At 43.4% G+C, this 22743-nt stretch overlaps 1 protein-coding gene across 1 annotated transcript in view; it reads right to left on the bottom strand.

Annotated features, from left to right (window-relative positions):
- Window positions 1-22743, bottom strand: part of LOC102787331 (uncharacterized) — a 526954-nt gene that overhangs the window by 445777 nt on the left and 58434 nt on the right. Inside the window, exons 9-13 of the mRNA XM_087838425.1 lie at window positions 22511-22635; window positions 21051-22394; window positions 20449-20924; window positions 14298-14305; window positions 10495-10668 (exon numbers count right to left, since the gene is read on the bottom strand). Of these exons, the coding sequence (XP_087694551.1) occupies window positions 10495-10668; window positions 14298-14305; window positions 20449-20924; window positions 21051-22394; window positions 22511-22635 (2127 nt within the window). The remainder of the gene's footprint in view (window positions 1-10494; window positions 10669-14297; window positions 14306-20448; window positions 20925-21050; window positions 22395-22510; window positions 22636-22743) is intronic.

Here is a 22743-nt window from a genome sequence, read left to right on the forward strand (position 1 = left end):
CAGTTTGTCCTCATCCTGGGCCGGATTATCCAGCACACACTCTGACCACAGGCCCAGGGGCCACGCACAGCTGGCCTCCATCCAAGAGACAGGAAACAAACCAACACAATAATAAAAAGCACCATGTGATCTTCTTACATCTTCAAGACAAACATAGTAAAAACATGAGCATATTTGTTTCCTGATAAAATGATGTGACAGGTAGAACAGAGTAAAGTGGTGGTGTTACAGCCTTTCTCCCCTGTGCTGCCGAGGCTGTTAGTCTCTCCCAAACTCAGCTACAGGACTTCCAAATGAATGACAGCAGCAGAAGTGGCGTTACAAATGAAAGAGGAAGAGGAGAAGAGGAGAGGAAGGCCACCCTGACCATCACTCCAGCTGAAAACATCACACTTCCATTAAAGTTGGTGAGACAATGTTGAGCAGGATGAGCTGCTGGCTAATCTGGAGGCTGTAGCAGCAGCTCACAGTCACAGTGGATTTCCACTCATGAAAAAGCTCTGGCTGCTTCATTTCTCATTTCATATCAGCAACTTTAATGCTTCAGTGAAGCTGTACTGTGATGCTTCCTCTCCATATTCAGCCCAATGTGCTCTGTATTGTTTTATGCAGGTCATCTAAACAGGGATGAGCAGCTCATTTCAATATAAAAGGTTGGAACTGTAAAGAAAACCCAAATGGTGAGGTGGTGGTGAGTTATTATTAGTGGTGCAACGGATCAAAAATCTCACGGTTCGGATCGGATCACGGTTTTAAGTCACGGATCGGATCACTTTTCGGATCAGCAAAAATAGAAAAATAAGACAGAAATTTGACTCGCCATTTACTTATTTAAGTTTGTGACCCGTGGTAGGTCCCTATCTAAAATAGGACAGAGCCGTAGGCGCACAGTCAGTTAAAAAAAGAATTAAATTTTTAATACAAAATAAAAGTAACAGTGTAACAGCGGCACCTAAAAACAATTAAAAACTTTACCTTATTAAAACCAATAAAACTGTATGATTGCCCGTGAGACGGGACAAGCGCTGCGGGGAACTGTTTAAGAACAAATCGACATAATACACTGGTTAATAAAGGACGGCAACTCACATCACCCCAAATGGGCAAAACTCTATAAAAAAAGACAAATCTTCAGTGCCGTCTTCACTCCGGCCCACCGCTGGGCATGCAAAAGCGGTGAGACAAAAAAAGGATTTGTTTTCCCTGCAGCGCCTTCACCGTCTGCGACAATATATAGGTTAAAAAAAGGGTTAAAATACTAAAAGAATCAATCTCTATGGTGCCTACTGATACAGAAAAATAAAACAAGAAACAAATAAAATCGACAGCCGCAGCAGTCAAAATTACATCAGAATAAAACAAATTAAAACACACTGATGTGTCGGGTCCTGTGCCCGCAGTCAGAAATCCACTGGGCAAAGCAGCAGCTTGATACTCTGTAAATAAAAGGCAGGAGATGGCTTACACTGGACAGTAAAACACAGGAATATTCCTCAACTGTATTGTTTTTGTTACCTGTCCACAAGTTCACGTCACACCCTAATAAATGTGGGTCAGTGGCGGTGAAGTCCACTACCCTGTTCTGACGGGAACGCAATGTTTCCCACCTACAAGGGTGCAAATAGCTGTAAACCTCGACCACAACAACCAAAGCTCAAGTGGTACATTGTTGTGTAACCTACCGTTCTGACAGAGTTTCCTGGAAAGAAGTTAAAAACACAAACTTGCCCAACTGGGACCAAGCACTGGCAGCTTCAGGTTTGCTGAGGTATGCCTAATTGCCCACACCTGAGCTTATAAAAGGAGCAAAGACCAGCTCCGCCCACCAGGGGCGGTTCCCCAACTAAGGTCACACCTGTCACAATCACTTTTTGCCTATTAAAAAACATTCAACTGAAGACTCATTTCATGCACTTTAATATAAAAACAAAATTACGGTGCAATATGGACCATGCTGGGCATCCTCTGCATCCTCTGCTCACGGCCATAAACAACCAGAGGAGTCTGTTCAGTGACAGGTTGCTTCCGGTACTTCCGGTTGCGCCGTAAGATGGCTGCACCGACGAGAGCTCCCAGTCATCTAAGCAAAAATGTTATTATTTATTTTGTTCTGCTTTCAATTTCTGTGCGCACAGCGCGATCATACACTCGGTATGACAGACAAACGCTTTTGGAGCTACGTTCGTCAGCCAGTTCGGACTTTACAGCGGGTTTCGACTCCGTGGACGCTCTGGTGCCTGGGATCCTTTGTTTACTCGCGCGACGTCGAGGGAAAACAAAGAGGGGGAAACGCGCCGGAGTTTTGTGCCGAACGCGACAGAGAAACAGCAAGCCACCTCTCCCCAGCATCCTGCTTGCGAATCTCCAGTCTCTGGACAACAAACTTGACGAGCTGTGTGCACGGATTAAACACCAACAAGACATCAGGAACTGCTGCGTTCTGGCCTTCACAGAGACATGGCTGGAGCCCAGCGTCCCCGACTGCGCCATCACGCCGGATGGATTCACTGTTTACCGGGGAGACCGAACGAAGGACTCAGGCAAGAAAAGGGGAGGAGGGGTGTGCTTTATGGTTAACTCCTTGTGGGCTAGAGATGTGTGTATCTTAAAAACTTACTGCTCTCAGAGCCTCGAACTACTGACCATTAAAGTCAGGCCTTTTTACCTCCCGAGGGAGTTCAGCTCAGTTCTCCTCTCAGCTGTTTACATTCCTCCACATGCTGATAAAACTACGGCTATGGACGAACTGTATGACATCATTACTGGACTTGAGAACAATAATCCAGAAGCTGCCTTTATTGTGCTGGGAGACTTCAACAGAGCCAACATGAAGAAGGTTCTCCCCAAATACTATCAGCACATCTCCTTCCCCACAAGAGGTGATCAAACATTGGACCACTGTTACACTCCATTCAAAGAGTGCTACAAACCCCTCCCCGCCCAGCTTTTGGTAAGGCAGACCATTGTTCCTGCTGCTGCTGCCTGCATACAGACAAAGACTGAAACAGGAAAAACCAGCTTCCAAGGTTATTTACAAATGGGACAGTGAGGCTGAGGAGGTCCTGCAGGACTGCTTTGAGACAACTGACTGGCAGATATTTGTGGATGCAGCTGATGGCAACATCAATGAACTCACAGACTCTGTCATTGGATATATTGGAAAGTGCATGGATGATATCATCACAAAAACCACCGTCTGCATATATCCAAATCAGAAACCCTGGGTAAATAAAGACGTTCGCGCCAAGCTAAAAGTGCGGACCTCTGCCTTTAACTCCGGGGATGCTGATGCTTATAAAGCAGCCAGGTATGACCTCCGAAAGTCCATAAAAAAGACCAGAAAGGACTACAGGGACAAAATGGAGTCCAGCTACCACAGCTTTGACACCAGGCGACTGTGGAATGGACTGCGCTGCATCACTGACTACAAGAAGGTCAACACAGTCAGTGTTCAGCCCACTGCATCTCTCGCAGACGAGCTCAACAACTTCTATGCTCGTTTTGATGCAGACAACAGAGAGCAGATCCTCGACCCTCAGGAGGACAGTGAGGCTGCAACTTTAACTCTGAGAACAGAAGCTGTGAGACGGACCTTTAAAAAGGTCAATCCTCACAAAGCTCCAGGACCAGACGGCATCCCAGGCCGGCTACTCAGAGTGTGTGCAGACGAGCTGGCAGAGGTGTTTACCAACATCTTCAACCTCTCCCTGAGGCAGTCAGTGGTCCCCACATCCCTCAAAGCATCCACCATCATTCCCGTTCCCAAAAAATCAGTGGTCTCCTGTCTGAATGACTACCGTCCTGTTGCACTGACATCAGTCATCATGAAGTGCCTGGAGCGGCTGGTCAAAGGTCACATCTGCTCCTCCCTCCCTGACACACTGGACCCTCTTCAGTTTGCCTATCGGACAAACAGAGCCACAGAGGATGCCATCGCCCTGGCAACGCACACCACCCTCACTCACCTGGAGAAAGGGAATACATATGCAAGGATGCTCTTCATCGACTACAGCTCTGCATTTAACACCATCATCCCCTCGAAACTTGCCACGAAGCTCGTCGACCTTGGGCTGGGAACACCAATCTGCAGATGGATTCTAAACTTCCTCACAAACAGCACACCTCCTCATCACTCATCTTAAACACAGGTACGCCACAGGGTTGTGTGCTTAGCCCCCTCCTATATTCCCTGTTCACACACGACTGTGTTGCTAAACACGAGTCCAACACCATCATCAAGTTTGCTGATGACACAACCATCATAGGCCTCATCACAGGCAATGATGAGACGGCCTATAGAGAGGAGGTGATGGCGCTGTACGAGTGGTGCCTGGAAAATAACCTGACTCTCAACATCAGCAAAACTAGAGAGATGATAGTGGACTACCGGAAACGACCAGTCAGAGAACACCAGCCCATCCACATCAACGGTGTCGAGGTCGAAAGGGTCAGCAGCTTCAAGTTCCTTGGAGTCAACATCACCGAGGACTTCTCCTGGACCCTTCACACAGACACTGCTATCAGGAAAGCTCGCCAGCGGCTTTACTTCCTGAGGAGGCTGAGGAAGTTTAGCATGAACGCCAACATCACCTCAAATTTCTACAGGTGTACGATCGAGAGCTTGCTGACGAGCTGCATCACAGTTTGGTACGGAAGCTGCTCTGCTAGCAGCCGTAAATCACTACAGAGGGTGAAGGCAGCAGAGCACATCACTGGCACGAGGCTTCCTGCCATTCAGGACATTTACCTCCAGCGATGCCTCCGTAAAGCTCACAGCATCATCAAGGACCACAGCCACCCAGCACATCAGCTGTTCTCCTTGTTACCATCTGGCAGACGTTACAGGAGTCTGTCTGCTCGACTACAAGACTTAAAAACAGTTTTTACCACCAAGCCATACGACACCTCAACCACAACACTTAAACACACACAACACAGCACTCAGAAGCTGCAGCTTCACAAGTGTTTAATCTGCACTGGTCACTTCACTTTATTGTTATTGATATTTATATTTAAAGTGCAATACTGTAATTTTCTGCTGCTCATTCCTGTGCAATATCCCATCTACCCTCCTGTCATATTTCTTTTCAAGATTTTCTTATTTAATCACTAGTGTACATATATTTATATTTATAGATACATATATATTTAGTCATCTTTTCTCTTTTACCATGTCTCTCTAATATTTAGCTCCTTACTATTTTTGTATTTTATTATATTTTCTCCTACTGTATCATGCTGCTGAGTGACTGCTGCTCGTAAAACACATTTCATTGCAATGTTGACCCTGTGCTAACTTGCATATGACAAATAAAACTTGAAACTTCTCCCAAAGTCAAGGACCAGCAGACTTAAAAAGTCCCACACGCCATCAAACTGTTAACTCCTCGCTGGAGGGGAGAGGGAGGGGAAACAGGGACAGAGGAGGGGGGAACAAATAGCTGTAGTGCCTATTCACTGTGCGATAGTTTTTGTTAATATCCAACGGTGTAATAGACTCACAATACTTGAAATGTGCCGTTCCCTTGTATTCTTATTCGTATTTATTCTATTTATCCCTTTTGTATTCTCTGTATTTATATTTGTGTATATTTGGTATATTTCTGCTCACATTCTGCAACTTCTGTGGGTGCTGTGCTACTTGAAACTGAATTTCAGTTTGAACCAACCCAAGGGATAAATAAAGTTTCATCTAATCTAATGTAATCTTTAGGGCAGTGCAGGGCTTTGTATGTACCACTCTGCTGTGATATAACGAGCGGTAGCGGTCACATGGCTTTCCGTTGCCCTGGAGGTCCACCTATTTGTAGTTAGAGCAACAGAAGATGCCTGGGACAGTTCATCCATAACTTTAAACTTCTCCTGCTCATACATGCTTGGATCAATCTTGTCACTGAAGTGGACGCGCAATGAGATATCATAGCGTGGCTCAAGCACGTTCATCACAGTTTAAACCTTGTTTTGCACAACAGAATATGGCCTCCCGTCTGCAGCTAAACACCCCAATAGCTTTTGTAATAGCTTTAGCTTTAGCCCGGTCGGATTGGGCAGCAAAGGGCTGCTTAAATGCCGCAAACTCCTCTGCTCCGCCACTTGGACCGCTAGCGCTGACCATAACTACCGCTTGACAGACTGACCACGCCACCATACACATACATTTTTTTTTTCTTTTTCGAATCTTCGGATCACGTGCGTACCAAACCGTGGAGTGGGAACGGTTCAGATTTCGGAATAACCGTGATCCGTTGCACCACTAGTTATTATTGTTGTTGATGATCCCCTACATTCAAATATGCTCTCCAGCTAGAATAGTGTTTGTGTTCCTAACAGGATTTCATGAATGTGTTATTGTTCATGTCACATCTGTATGAAACAAACAATCCTTCATTATCACTGTTCCAGCATGTAAACCTGAGATCTGTGTGGAGCAGCTGACCTGTACGATGTGCTCAACACAAACATTATTTACCATCAGTTACTGTGTGACTGAACCACGTGGGTGTAGGAAGCATGGCTTTGAGTTTGAATAGCAACATTCAGCAACACTTTGATTTGTTACAGACTGAGCGGAGAGAAGTGACTCACTGTGAACGCAGTGATGAGATAAGAAGCTCAGCTCATTTCTGCTCTGTTTCATGACAATCCTTTTATTGAAATATCCTGGACTTTAGTAAACACATAAATATCTCCAAGTACACTTACTTCAGAAACTCTATTAAACTCACTACAAGTTTACTTCAGCTTTAAATTACTCACAACATCAGCACACATGAGTAAACACAGTAACTCACACAGCTACTGTTCAAGTTGAGTCATCTTTAATACAAATATACCTCATTATTATGAATCTCACAGCTACCTGCTCATTGAACTGAACAATAATTCTGTTTTACCATTAAAACAAAATATGTGACTGTAAAAAATCTTCAGACAGTAATTAAGAATCTCCTAAGCAATCCAAAGATAAAGAAAGTTCACCTGCCAATTCTATAAAGCTTGGTTGTTTATACAATAATATCATTTAATGATCAGCAGTGGGGATGTTTGGATCCTGACCTGAGAGTTTCCAGTGTACAATGTGGACTTTGCAGTGCAGCAGACAGAAGCTTCACTGCAATACAATTATTGGTTAACTAAATAGCTTCATTAAAACACAACTGTCTTTCTATATGAGCACTTACTCCCTTTAAGCTCCACCTGCTCCAACTTCTGCCGTGAGCACTCAAACTTTGCTCTTTGAGCGCAAAACTGATAACCTCTCGGAGAAGCTCATGTCTCTCCAACGGGAGATTGAGAGACGAGTGACAGACTGTTAGATCAGCTGTGACACTGACATGCAGTTGTTCGCACCAAAGAAAACCACCATCATTTCATGCGGCTAACATACCGGCGCCAGCTGTGGTCTCAAGGCTGGAGCTGAACATAACAAATCTCACCCTGATAACAGACGGTGTTTAGACTGTTCCTAACCAAGGCCACCTGGGTCGGCTGGAAGACTCTTTACTTCACCTGGCAGGGCGAAGGACACTATCTCAGCTGCCGACCAGCTACCTAGCCTGACCTGTCTCCCCAATGTGATGTTTGTGTATTGTATGTACGGTTGGCAAGGTCAGTATCCTAATTGCCCCTTGAAAATAAATACAGTGTTCTGAATCTGAATCTGAAAAGATTACAGAAGACGACTCTGTTCAGTAAATATTACGCTCATGCTGTCAAGAAATACCAAAGGTAGGTAAAACTCTGGTTGTTGCAGCCATCCAGTATGACATGCTTTGTACTGTTCTGCTGCAGTTTGTGACGCCTGGTTGATGATTTGTGAAGGATGATGAAACAAACACTTCACTCGATGTTTTTCTTCTAAACTGGATGTAATTTTGAGAGTTTCCCACACTCTGTCCCAACTACAAATTGGGGAGAACACAACAAATAACTAACTTTACCCACTTGGATCCTTATCATTCAAGATTGTGAAAAGATTCTCTACTCAGAGAATACTGGTGATTTTAGATGAGAGAGATGATTTGGAAGATGATGAAGGGGAAGAGTTTTCAGAACTCGAGGCCTTTTGTCTTCACTGTATAGGACAGAGAAGACAGGAAGGGAGGGAGAAGTGAGGAGAATAACACACAGGAAATGGTTTTGGGGAGACTCAAACCAGGTCCTGGAGTCACGAATCTAACCTTCAGTACATGCTGATACATACGTGCCTTGAAATTGATATGGTATCACTGTGGGGTTGGACACTATTGGATACTATTGATCTAACATCCTGTGGAAAAATGAAATTTCAATTTAAGAGCATTTTGAAATTGTTAAATGAGTAAGTCATTTTGGAAGGCAGAATCAGACTTGATATTGATATAGTATCAGTTTGGGGTTGTATACTGTTGATCTAAATAGTTGCAAGAGTAAGTCAGATATGTCAACAAGACAAAACTGCAAACAAGAACGTATTTTTTTTTCTCACTCTTACTATCTGACGCCGTTCATTGAACTACTAAATAAACAGCTCTTTCTGTCCAGACACGTGGCAGCACTTCTGCTATAATTTTGTTTGTATTTAACAAAATAAAAATGCAGGCATAAGCGTACACATTAGTCTTTGACTGCAAGTTAAAAACTGTTTTCTTTCCAAATAAATCTGTCACTGAACTAACACAGCCAATCCATCAACATGTTTACGAAACACTTATTTTATTTCTATTAGATCTGAAAGTGTTGTGTAACACTACAACCTGAAACGACAAATAGATTGTGTTTGCCTGTACAGGAGATAAAGGAAAGAAACAACAGCTGTGAAATGGAATCGTCCAAATCACCAAAGCAAACTGGACCTGGGCTTGTTGCAGGGATCTGAAGTTACTGAACATTTTGTGAGTGTATGCACTCACACTTAGGACCATACAATAATAAATATGTGCGTGATGAAAGTTGGGCAGCACACTAACGTGCTTACTCCACTCTGTATGCTCCTATGGGTCTGACCCTTTCACTCCTTTGATTTTTTCCTCGTCCTTTCTTTGCCTTTCCGTCACGTCTGTCTTTGTACGGAGCTGCCGTGTTCTTCATCGTTTTGTACATAACTGTTTTTGGGGCAAATAAAATGCAAGTAGAGATTAAAGCCGCAGAATTAATGATTACCGGTGCTGGAAATGCTAGCGCTTCATGCAGTGTCTTGATGTTGTTGCCACGGGTACCCACAAAGTCGACAATGTCAATCTCTATAGATAAGTTTTTTTGTTTGTTTAAATCACCTCATTGCCTAGTGAGTTGTTTCAGTAACAGTTTTCAGTTGTGGTAATAAACCTTTTGTTTTTCTTTTTTATCTGACCTTCCTGTCTCTGGGCTCATTCATGTTACCTCCCCTGTCGCCTAGCAGAGCCGGGGCGTACCATGTTTCTCAGGTTAGGGTTAATCCATTCATTCTACAACTGCACGTGAATTATACTTTATACACAGATCCACAGTCTCTGATTGCTCTGACATCTCACTGACAGCCAACAGGGAAAAAGGAAAGTCCAGACTGACAGTCTCTGTGGGGTTAGGCAGTGAACTGCTCATGCTGCGTTCAAGTGCATCACAAACTACTGGAATTGGAACAAACTTTGTGAAGCAGACTTCCTACCAGCTGCTGATTTGAACATTTCTCATTTCCTCATGTACTGTATTAAACTCTGTAAATGAACTGAGAACTATTTCTACATTTGAAACTATGGATTCATTTTCCCATTCACTTCTGTACGTTAGTGTATAAATGAATGTTAGACTGGGCTCCATGGAAACACTTGGACTGGTCTCAGCTGCCTTCTTTCTGTAGTCCAACAGAGTCCTTTCTCTTCTCCAGCTTCTGTTTGAAATCCTCTCACAGAGCCTGAATCCTGCTTTGCTGTCATGTTTGGGCCTGTGTTCGGCTGCTCTGTTCCTCTGCTTTAACACACACCTCACCACAGCAGCTGTGTGGGTCGTCTCTGTAGCAGCCAGATCAGCTTCTGATACCATGAACATCATCACAGCTCCAAACTTCACCTTTATTAGCTTTGACATTAATGTCTTTCTTTTCTCTCTCTCTGTTTCCACAGAAGCTCAAAGTCTCTGCAGCCTGTTTTTATCTGCTATCATCAGATCTTCATCATCCTCATTCACATCCCTCACACACTCTACAGCCTCATCAGCACTGACTTCATCTTCACTGACTGATGGAGCACAACATGAACCTGTGGAGGCTGAAACACTGTCCTGTCAAACATCTCCCCGTCACCACTCCACTTCTGTCAGCCTTTAAATGAACCCTGCTCAAGTCTGTCATTTCTGTTTGGAGCCAAAAGGAAAAACTTGTTCAGTCGCTTGGAAAGACAACATTTCTGAAAGCACTAAAACTTCTTCACATTTGTCTTCAGACACACCCTGAACATTTAGGAACTAAAGACAGTTTCAAACATCAATCAAAGACATGAAATATAGAAAAACAACAACAGCCGCAGTCAATGAACTCACCTCAGAGTCTCCAGTCGACAGTTTGGACTCTCCAGTCCAGCACACAGAAGCTTCACACCTGAATCCTGCAGCCAGTTTCCACTCATGTCCAGCTCTGTCAGATGGGAGGGGTTGGACTTCAGAGCTGAGGCCACAACTTCACAGTGAGACTCTGAGAGTCCACAGTTTATCAATCTTTGATGATAGAAAATATAAAATGTGTTATTATAAAAGCAGAAAATCTGCATTATAAAAACAGACTGAATGTATATGAAGACAAAACAGAGTGAGGTCATAATCTGATGAAGCTGCTCTTCACATCTGTGCTTCAGCTCCTCTTACTGTGTTTGACATGACACAACGATTGAGTCTCTCTCAGACCTGCAGACTTTTAATGAGAATCTTTGTTTGGCTTTAATCTGCAGATGAAGGAGGAAGATGGTGTCACATTTAGGCTTCCATAATGTCCACAGTCTGTCACTGAGATCCAGAGTCAGAGTGAAGACACACATTTGGACTGTTTCCTGTTTTGAATCTGACTCCAGAACATTTTGAATGAGTTCAGCTCAGTGAAGAGTTCCAGCTGGAAAGCTGATCTCTGTTTGCTACCTGCTGTCAGGTACGACTGTTCCCGTCCACACGCAGGAAAAACCTGCTGACTGTTACCAAACGGAGCAGAAATCTCATCACTGGACAATAATGATGAATGAACTCAGAGCTGCTGATATCAGATCTGATTTCAGGGGAACTAAACACAGAAATGATTGGCTCAATTTAGCTTTCTGAGCCATTATCTGCTGGTGTGTCGCTAGTTGGTAGAAAATGATTTGTATTCCTGTTCAGGGCTTCAGTGTTTATGAGTCCAGATCCAGGTGACAGCAAGTCAAAATGATGTTACCTGTCTGTGTCCAGCAGCAGCCTGTATTCACTTTGAATATTGTTATAACCTGACATGGATCAGTTTGTCTTTGATTGGTTTGTAAATGTCACTGTTTCCATTGGACCTGAGTGACGGTACAAAGACAGAGAGGGAGAGAAAGGAGAGAGAGGATGGAGACAGCAAAGAGAGAGCAAACACAAACAGGTGAGAGTGGACAGGTGACCAAGGTCAGCAACCAATCAGAAATGGTAAATGGCCTGTATTTGTATAGCACTTTTACTAGTCCCCCCTAGGGACCCCAAAGCGCTTTACACACCCAGTCACTCTCAAATTCATACACTGGTGGAGGCAGCTACAGTTGTAGCCACAGCTGCCCTGGGGCAGACTGACAGAGGCGAGGCTGCCATATCGCGCCATCGGCCCTTCTGGCCAACACCAGTAGGCAGTAGGTGAAGTGTCTTGCCCAAGGACACAACGACTGAGACTGTCCGAGCCGGGGCTCAAAAGCTTCTGTTTGACCCACAGTCAGAGACCCACATGACTGCACATAACCATCAGTGTGTTACTCTGATATCAAATATGGATCCTGCTCTTATAATAATGATCATTAGATTATATTATTGTGTTATTTTGTAGCTGAATACGTAGGGGTGGGTGATAGAAACGATATACGATAGAAACTGTATAAATGTGGCCAACTGTTCGCGAATAGCAGATAGAGCGTAGGCTCTGAGAGGTGTTAAGTGTTAAGTTAAACGTGTTTGTAAGCTAATCCGTAACTACCGTCCTTAGCTAGCTCCTGAGACCTAGCTAGCTAAAATGAGCACTCGGCTGTCAGGGTTCGTTTAGCTGTGCAGGTGAATGAATTTACTAAAGAAATCAAGAGAAACGCCCGGAGCTGCTCAGTCACTAATTATTGTTAATGTACTTTTATTACAAGTATTATACTGTAAAAGCAACAGGCTGCACCCTGCTGCAGCTCCTGTGCAGAGCTGAATATTAAATATGTGCAAACAACAGCATGTTTTCAGTCTCTTGCCACATCTGTAAAGACAGTAACAATTTTTTTAAAAGCTTGTACTTCAGTAACTCCTCATTAATCAGGAACTATGGATTAAAGTACTGTAATACTGAAAAAAATGTAAGAGAAGAACTTCAGATCCTGAGTGTGTGAGGACAAAAGAATCAGCTTTATTTCAATATTGAGGGATAAAATTTATATCTGAGTTTGATGGTTCTGTTGTCTTTGTGATTACAGGAGCTGCCCTCAGATTCAGACCTCAGCACCATCGAGTGACAGCAGACAGATCATCCAACATGTTCACATGTTAACTGCAAAATGAACTGATGAAAACAGTGCAAAGGTTAAAGCACCACACGTGCTGTAGTGAAAGCTGCAGCTGTATATTGATAAAGTTAAAGACAAAAAAACAAAAGGATTAATCACTCATGTGACCGTGTCACTATGTATCAGCATTAACAGGACCTCAGTTTGGTGTTTCACAAAGCTGCTGATCTCAGACCTGCACAGCTTCTGTTTTAAACACTTGATGTACTCAGCTGCATGAGGAGCATATGAGATTTTGTCTAACACAATTAAACAAAACCTGATGAAGGTCAAAGGTCGTCACTTGTATGTTAAACTACAATCTTGTCATCTGGAATTCTTTCACAGTGTTTTGCAGATAGTGTGTTATTTACCATAAAGTGATTCAGAGTTATTCATACCAGAGTAACCAGAGAGGATCACATATTTTTAAATATATAACTTTCTACAGGACTGAATATAATATCTTTATGTAAAAGTCCGAAGCCTCTGGGGAGTATCTGAGTATTTATAACATTACACAAACCAAAGGTCTCATCACAGTGTTGATGAAATGCTGGGTTTATCCATCTCCTGGGGCGGGCCTACGGAAGAGTGCTGAAGATTTCCCTGTGAGGGAGCTGCTGGTGAAGATCATGAGTCCTGCTTGATCCATGCCATGAGCTTCAGTCTTCCTGGTGTTTCTTAAATGAAGCCTCTTACAGCGGGTCAACAGAACTTCTGGCACAGGACAGCTGTGATGAAAGAAAGGGAAGAAGTTTCTCCAAACCTCTGGACCCAGGAAACTCAGCTTGGTCCTGATGGTCTCCCTCACTAGTTTCTCTCCAGGGTGAATGTAGCTGTTGATATAATATGGACTCTATTATTAAATGAAAAGAACAATTTAGACTACACTACTGAAACCTGCTGCTGTTTTTAAAGTTTCCATGTTACCAGGCTGTAGAGGGCTCTGAAGATTTAAACAGTTTTAGATCCATTACACTCAGTCTTATGTTAAAATCTCAAAGGACAGCATTATATTTTTGATATTAACAGTAACTCTGGGCCTCTGTAGAGTGTGCAGCTGATCTCATCGCTGTCTAAAAATGGATAAAAAAAAAAACATAAGTGTTGAAGACTCTTAAGAGTAGCAGGTGTGTAGCATTGCTAACTAGCTAGCAACAAGCCTCCAACACAGTGCGTATGCTAGCGGCTAATCTAACTAACGAATTAACAACAGAGTGATTTTAGAACTATAAGATGATGAGGTGTGTGTCTTTTTTATAAAAGTGACATGGTTGTATTTACCGTAATTAAACGAGTCGTCAGTCGCGGTAAACCAGAGAAAAACTCGAGCAGCCGGGCTACGTAAAAAGTGTAGGGGGCGTGTTTGCAGTCACGTCCAGCGGGTGTGTGGGCGGGAGTGTTACACAGTCGCTCCACCTCAAGTCACTACTGCGCAGACTCTGGCTCCAAATTTGCAAGATGGCAGCCTCCACAAGTGGGATATTTTGGCTTCATTTTTGCACAATGGTAGGAGGCGGGGTCACGTCGTCCATGTTTTCTACAGTCAATGTTTCCAACAATGGCGGCCGCTACTAAGTTTTAAAATTAGTCTTATTAATCTTTCTGGGTCACAAAATAAACTTTTAACATAATTTCAGGCGTGAAAGTAGCTGTGTAAACATCAAATATCTGCTCGGTTTATCAAGATATCGCATATTTGCAAAAGTGCTTCGACGTTTTTGGAGACGTCTGCTACCCACCAGCTCGATAGCTAGCCGGAAGCTCGATGGTTACTGAAGCTGCCGAGAACGGCACAACTCCCGGCACATCATTTTCACATCACCGCAGACTTTCGCTACTCGGGTTAAACATAATATATAAGTCACTTAGACAACCTAAAAATTTTATTGTTGGGCTTTTTTCAGTGTTTTGTTTGTTCGTGAGTAAATTGGTTTGGCTGAGATTAAAGTTATTAGATTAGATAAAATAAAACTTTATTAATCCCCCGGGTGGGTTCCTCCTTGGTTTTTACACAGCTGACTAAACGTCAAATAGAAAACTGATTAAACAGAAGTGTGAGACGGTCGAGAATTTACGCCAGTGTCCTGTTATATTTTTTGGTTATGGTTATGGTTTAATTATTTATGTAGCACATTTAATTACAACAGGAGCGCTGACCAAAGTGCTGTACAAGAATACAACATACATAATAAAAAAAACTGTACAAGAATACAACATACCTAATAAAATAACAAATAACTCTCATGCTGTATTAAAAGCCTGTAAATAAAAATGCGTTTTAAGATAAGAGTTAAAAAGATTGACAGTGGGAGCCTGTCTCATGTGTAGGGGTAAATTATTCCACAGCTTAGGCGCTACGACTGCAAATACTCAATCGCCTCCATGAACCAGCCTCGACCTCGGTACAGCTATAAGCAAAAGATCACTTGATCTAAGAGATCTAAAGGGGGTATAAGTCTGCAAGAGGTCAGACAAATACCCGGGAGCCTGTCCATTCAGGGCTTTGTAGGTCAACAATACAATTTTTTAGTTAATTCTGAAGCGGACAGGGAGCCAATGAAGAGAGGCAAGCACCGGGGAAATGTGTTCACATCCTTTAGTACATGTCAGAAGACGAGCTGCAGCATTCTGGACCAACTGAAGCCTTGCCAGGCAGGTCTGGCTAACTCCAGCATATAAGGAGTTACAATAGTCCAGCTGGGATATAATGAAAGCATGAATCGCCCCTTCGAAGTTTTTAAAAGATAAAAATGATCTCACCTCAGATAAAAGCCTGAGTTTGAAGAAGGACCGCTGTATGACTGAGCTAATTTGTTTTTCAAAGGTGAAATTGCTGTCAAATATACCCCCAAATTTTTGGCATGCAATTTGACAAAAGGCTCAAGACTGTGCAGGTTAAAATTAGAGGTGCTGGGATAGCCGCTTGGTCCAAAAATTATGACTTCGGTTTTGTTCTCATTGAAGTTAAGGAAGTTAGAGGCCATCCAAGATTTAACTTCACCGAGACACTGAAGTAAGGTTCTAGTGAGGCAGAACTATTTCCCTTCAGTTGAAGATAGATCTGAGTATCATCGGCATATGAATGAAAACAAATGTTATATTTTCTAAAAATTAGACCTAGAGGAAGTATATAAATGGAGAACAATATTGGCCCAAGTATAGATCCCTGGGGAACACCACAAGTAAGGGGAGCTGAGGAAGAGATAAAATCTCCAAAGCTCACAGAGAAAGTCCTGTCAGACAGGTATGACCTGAACCACTCTAATGGGGTGCCCTTTACGCCACAATGCTCCAACCGTGAGATTAAAACGCTGTGGTCAACAGTATCGAAGGCAGCGGTCAGATCTAAAAGCAGAAACACAGCTGAGTCACCTGAGTCAGTGGCTAATAAAAGATCATTAAAACTTTTAAAAGTGCAGTTTCTGTAATATGAAGAGTTTTAAAACCAGACTGAAACCTCTCAAGAACATTGTGTCTGTTTACAAAAGATTGCAGCTGAACAAACACAATCTTTTCCAAAAATTTTTGACAGGAAGGGGAGCTTTGAAATAGGCCTGAAGTTAGTGAGGACGGAGGAAGCAAGATTAAGTTTTTTAAGTACAGGCTGTACAACAGCATGTTTAAAACAGGCTGGCACAACACCTGAGCTAAGGCTGCTATTAAAAATAGCTAAAATGTCAGAACTGACAACCTTAAAATTCTTTTTTAGAAGATGTGTTGGAATAATGTCATTTGGACACGATGATGTCTTTGTGCCACTACATACTTCCTCCATCTGATCAAGACACACCGGCTCAAACTGATCAAAAACAGCAGAGCAGGTGAATATTTTAGAAACGTCATGTGAAGGCAGGGCGATCATAGACCATAATGATAAAAAACTGCAAGAACCTTTCACATGTGTCTGAGGAACTATTAATACAAGAAGCTGGGGAAATATTCAGGGCAGAGTCAATAATTGAAAAAAGAATCCGAGGATTATTGGAGCTATTCTCAATAACATTAGAAAAAAACCTAGACTTTCCTGCTTTTACAATGTCCTGATACCTGTACAGACTGTCTCTCAACATGAGAAAGGACACCTGCAGCCCATCTTTTTTCCACTTACGTCCAGCCTTCCTGCACTCTTGTCTGGCTGAACGAGTGGCCTTATTTATCCATGGGTCTGGTCATGGTTTCAAGCTTATAGTTTTAAAAGGAGCGACCTCATCAAGGACAGTTTTACATATATCATAAAAATTAACTGTCATTTCCTTGGTACCAAAGCCAAGGGGAAATCTTAAAACTTTTTTTAAAAGCAATAGAAAATTGTTCTGTTGTAGGTTGTTTAAAGGCACAACAACGACGTGTAGAAATAAGAGGTGTAAAATGGCGGAGAGATAAAAGTATATCAAACACAACAGCACAGTGATCAGAAAAAACAGCATCACATATTTCCATGTTTAGGACCGGTAACCCTAGAGACAGCACAAGATCCAATGTATGACCCTGTTTCTGGGTTGGCCCAGACACAAGTTGAGCAAGACTGAAGGAGTCTATCAAACTTAAAAAGTCTCTGGCCAGTGAATTAGAGGGACAACACACGAATATTAAAATCTCCAACGATTAAGATTCGATCATAGTTTGGCACAGTTCCAGCTAAGAAGTTTGAAAAGTCTTGGATAAAATCCTTGTGATATTTTGGAGGCCTGTATACAGCTGCAACGAGTGTCGGGCGGGGATGCCCCAATTCAAACGTCAGAAGTTCAAAACTAGAATACGAGTGAGTTAAGAGTTGTTTGCAAGAGAACTTCTTCCTAAAAAAAGCTCCCACTCCACCACCACGCCCAGTCATCCTCAGCACATTAAGATATTCACAGTCAGGCGGTAAAAGTTCAGAAAGACAGCTGGAATCAGCGACTCTCTGCCAAGTTTCCGTTATAAGCATTAGATCCAGTTCCCGATCAGTAAAGAAGTCCTTAAGAATAAAAGTTTTGTTTGCTAGCGATCGAGCATTAACAAGACTTAATCTTAATGGTACCGGTGGCTCAACGGCCGAAGCAGATGCCCGACCTATCGGCCGTAGGTTCTGAGGGTTTACTCCACCTGAGCGAATACGGGGGGAACGCTGGCGAGGGGTTATGGTCGTAAGCCCAACAACAGGTGTCAGGCAAGTGTAAGCCATGTCCAGAGAGTGCCAGTAGTTGACGGGGTCAAATCCAGTCGGGATAGGGTGAGGTATTTTTCGAAATCGTGTCCAGGTAGCCTTGATTCTCACCAATAAGCCACTGCGTTTCTCACGGCATCTACAGCGCCCTCTCAGTTGAGGTAGTGCCGGAACACAACGGAGACAAGCTGGAACTCCTGACAGAAGCGGTGGGGAGAAGGTTCCCTGATATCCACGATTGCAATAAAGAGTTTTTAACTGAGAGGATCTTAAAGCTAGCAGCATTTGGCGATCATAAACAAGCAGAGAGATAGCATGTTTTAAAACAAAGTAAAAATAAAACACTAGTACAAGATAGCAAGGAGCAGACGGCTGAGTTTATTAAACTCCACCGAGGCAGCGGTGACGCAAATCTGAAGGCTAGACCGTCCAATTTCCCCAGCCGTTTACTTCTGGCCTACCCGACCTTCTGAGGACCCGGCCCACGTAGACCGCGAAGTCCGGGTCCTAAGGAGGATGCAGCCCATGAATTTGGACACGACTATTGATTCATTAATGTTAAATTCTCTCGCTGCCGCTCAGTTTGGCCGGTGTATAGCATCCTGCTATGCGATTGCATTTGTCCCTGACCACCAGAATCCCTCACATTAACTTTTATTGAGTGGAAAAAAAGTTGGCGTTCATCCTCCAGCTTCACTGTGCTAATGTTATGCTAACATAGCTGTGTCGCTAGCAATCACGTAGCACATTATATACCAGGTAGTCCAACTTCAGTAACCCTACAAACACCACTGCTGTTTAGTTTTCTGTCTTCGTTTATGTTGGAAGTGGTAGCAGAGCTGTACGTTTGAATTAGCTTCAAAAATCTCTCAGTCAGAACATGGTATGAAATGTTTCTGTAAACTAGCGAGCTAACTTCCTGTTAACTTCTAACTCTGTTAAATGTGATAACTTCTGTTTTCATGGATGCCTGGATGTTAAACTTAATTGTTACACCCGATAAAGCAGCAACGCTGATGATTTAATTAACGATGAAAGAATTTAGACCGTTTTTAACTCTTAGTGTTTGTTTGACTTTGGGACCTGAAGCGGACGGAGTTTTGGACCCAGATTACTGCATGAAGCTCCTCACTACGGCAGCTGTAATGCTCTGACAATCCATCAAGCAGTGCGGCTTACCAAAGTTGTACTAAAACATTTTTTAACAGATTTCTGCAGCCAAAATCGGTTCGAGGTCAGTAAGCACAACCAGAATTCATACATAAGGCACACTCTCGATTTTTGAGAAAATTAAAGGATTTTAAGTGTGGAAAATACGTCATACAGAAGAAAAGAATATATTGTGATATATATCGTTACCGCACATGCTTCAAACTATACGATGATATGAATTTTAGGCCACATCGCCCAGCCCTATGAATACGATGTTTGTGTGATTATCAGTGAAAGAAGCAGTGAGGAGGATGGAGAGAGAGAGAGGACAGAGGGTGAAGTTAGAAACACTAGAAGGATTTTTCATGGATTTCATGGATGATTTGAGTGATTTCCAGCAGGACACTTAAACATGTCAGTGGACGTCCTAAAGAACATATTCACTGATATGAAACGTGTCTTTGAACAGGATTAATATCAGTGGAAACATGGTGGAAACAGCTGTGACTGCATGGACACACTTCAAATCTGTTCTCCACTCTTGGATTTGGGATCCATGGAGCTGCTGCTGAGTCTGTACAATAAAGGATGGTGTGGAAGGTTGCAGCGTACGGACACAAACACTTTGTGGTTACAACATGAACCTCACACCGTCTATAAAACACTGATGACATCATGTCGTTTGCCAGGAAGTTAGCTCGGGGATGTAAACAGCAGCCAGAAACACAGCAGTGAATTCCATCAGCAGAAAATAGGGACGACATTTCAGCAGCAACAACTAAACACTGAAAAATCAGCTCTGTGATTAATGAGGACATGAAGACAGACATTAGGAGCAGCAGCAGGAATGAGAGTGAATCCATGAGCTGCTGTGACATCAGCGTTAGCTCACATATTGGACACATGTTCAGTCCAGATGTCAGCAGTGTCTTCTCACTCAGTTTGTCCCACTGTGGGCAGTAAGAGAGCACAGCTGGTTCACCTCTGAGCCTCACTCTGAACCACAGCACTGTCACTCATCAGTACATCACACTTTAATCACACTAAACCAGAGTCTTCCTCAGCACCTTCATCCTCACTCACCATGTTTATGCCACTAAACTGTGTCTGTAGTCAGAGGAGAAGCTCAGACGGTGACTGCTCTGGATATTTGTCTCTGTTTGTAACATTAGAGTTCACTTTACTACAAAGAAGCTCTTCATAGATTCTTATTTCTGTCTCTCTCTAACAGCAGCGTCTGAATGACCAACAACAGCAGCAGGTTTAAAATACTGCCCCCTGATGACACCACACAGGTACTACATGTAGATGTGAGTCTACAGCACACAGCGTAAGTGCACACACACATTTTATCTGAGAAACTCAAACTAAGGAGAGTCGTTTAGTACTGCGTATATCTGAAGAACTAAACTACTGATCTACACTAATTAATGATGTTAATGATCACATCTGGACTCACCGAGCCTTTCTGCAGTTCCTCACAGCTGGAATCAGTCTCTGTCGTCCCTGATTTGATGTTTTGTACTTCTGCAGGTCCAACTCATCCAGAACCTCCTCTGACATCTGCAGCATGAAGGCCAGAGCTGAGCACTGGATCTCAGAGAGTCTCTCTGATCTGTTCTCTGACTTCAGGAACTCTTGGATCTCCTGAAATAATGAGAGGTCGTTCATCTCCATCAGACAGTGGAAGATGTTGATGCTTCTGTCAGGAGAGATTTCATCACTGTTCATCTTCTTCAGGTTGTTGATGACTCTCTGGATGGTTTCTGGACTGATCTCTGTCTGACCCAGCAGACCTCCTAAGAGTCTCTGGTTGGACTCCAGACAGAGGCCATGAAGGAAGCGAATAAACAGGTCCAGGTGGCCATCTTTACTCTGGAGGGATTTATACATGACTCTCTTTAGAAATGATCGGGAATTTCTGTTATGCAAAGGATGTTCTTTTTTAATTTGGAGGTGTTTCAACAGGTAATCATCCAGAGGATGATCACTATGGCCATCATCTTTATCATCATCATCATCATCACTATGACCACCATCCTCCTCATCACTGTCATCGTCATCACTGTCATCATTCCAGTCTTTCCCCAGGAAGTTCGTCAGCACCTCTGTCTTCCTGTTGGTGAAACAGTGGAACATGTAGACTGCAGCCAGAAACTCCTGAATGCTCAGATGAACAAAGCAGTAGACTGGTTTCTGGAAGATCACACACTCTCTTTTGAAAATCTCTGTACAAACTCCTGAGTACACCGAGGCCTCTGTCACATCCAGACCACAATGCTCCAGGTCTTCTTGGTAGAACATGATGTTTCCTTTCTCCAGATGTTCAAACGCCAGCCTCCCCAGCTTCAGAAGAACTTCCCTGTCAGCGTCCGTCAGCTCCTGTGGACTCGTCTCATGTCCCTCATGGTACTTGTTCTTCTTCCTCTTTGTCTGAACCAGCAGGAAGTGTGAGTACATGTCAGTCAGGGTCTTGGGCAGCTCTCCTCTCTGCTCTGTAGTCAACATTTGCTCCAGAACTGTAGCAGTGATCCAGCAGAAGACTGGGATTCTACACATGATGTGGAGGCTCCTGGATGTCTTCATGTGGGAGATGATTCTGCTGGACAGCTCTTCATCACTGAACCTCCTCCTGAAGTACTCCTCCTTCTGGGCGTCAGTGAAGCCTCGTACTTCTGTTAGCCTGTCAACACATGTAGGAGGGATCTGATTGGCCGCTGCAGGTCGGGAAGTTATCCAGATGAGAGCCGAGGGAAGCAGATTCCCCTGGATGAGGTTTGTCAGCAGCTGGCTGACTGATGACTTCTGTGTGACATCAGACAGCAGCTTCCTGTTGGTGAAATCCAATGAAAGTCTGCTTTCATCCAGGCCGTCAAAGATGAACAAAAGCTGAGAGACAGCCAGCTTCTCTGCTGTGACCTTCTGTAATGTTGGATGGAAAACATGGAGCAGCTCCAGAAGACTGTACTGCTCATCTCTGATCAGGTTCAGCTCCCTGAATGAAAGCAGAACCACCACACTGACATGTTGGTTCTCCAAGCCCTCTGCCCAGTCCAGAGTGAACTTCTGCACTGAGAAGGTTTTTCCAACACCAGCCACGCCGTTGGTCAGAACCACTCTGATGGGTGTCTGTTGGTCAGGTAAGGCTTTAAAGATGTCCTGGCACCTGATTGGAGCGTCATGGAGGGCGTCCATCTTGGAAGCTGTCTCCAGCTGCCTCACCTCATGTTGGGTATGAACCTCTTCACTCTGTCCCTCTGTGATGTAGATCTCAGTGTAGATCCTGTTGAGGAGGGTTCTACTTCCTGTTTCATCACTTCCTGTTTCATCACTTCCTTCAGTCACACGTTCACATCTCCTCCTCAGACTGATCTTATGTTCATCTAAAACCTCCTGCAGACCAACATCTGCTGAAAGAAAGAAAAGCAATGAGACTAGAGAGAAAGAAAACTCTTCAATGTCTGAACAACACAAGAAGTCCAGTTTTCAGAAATGAGTCCATCAGCAGACAGATGTTCAGTCTTACTTTGTACACAGCTGCTCTGACTGACTGTCTGCAGTCCAGCTCTGCTTCTGGATCCTTCTCCACACTGGGGACAGGAGGAGTCTCCTGATGAAGCAGACTGGTCCCAGTAAGAGCAGATGCACTGTCTGGAGAACCAGTGTCCACAGCTGGTAGAGACTGGATCCTTCGTGCTGCACAATAATGTTTAATATTTAGTATTTACTGTTATATTCCCATATATCATCATGATGTTG

The sequence above is a fragment of the Neolamprologus brichardi genome, chromosome 3 (genome assembly GCF_056152115.1).
Source record: "Neolamprologus brichardi isolate AB-2024 chromosome 3, ASM5615211v1, whole genome shotgun sequence".
NCBI lineage: Eukaryota > Metazoa > Chordata > Actinopteri > Cichliformes > Cichlidae > Neolamprologus > Neolamprologus brichardi.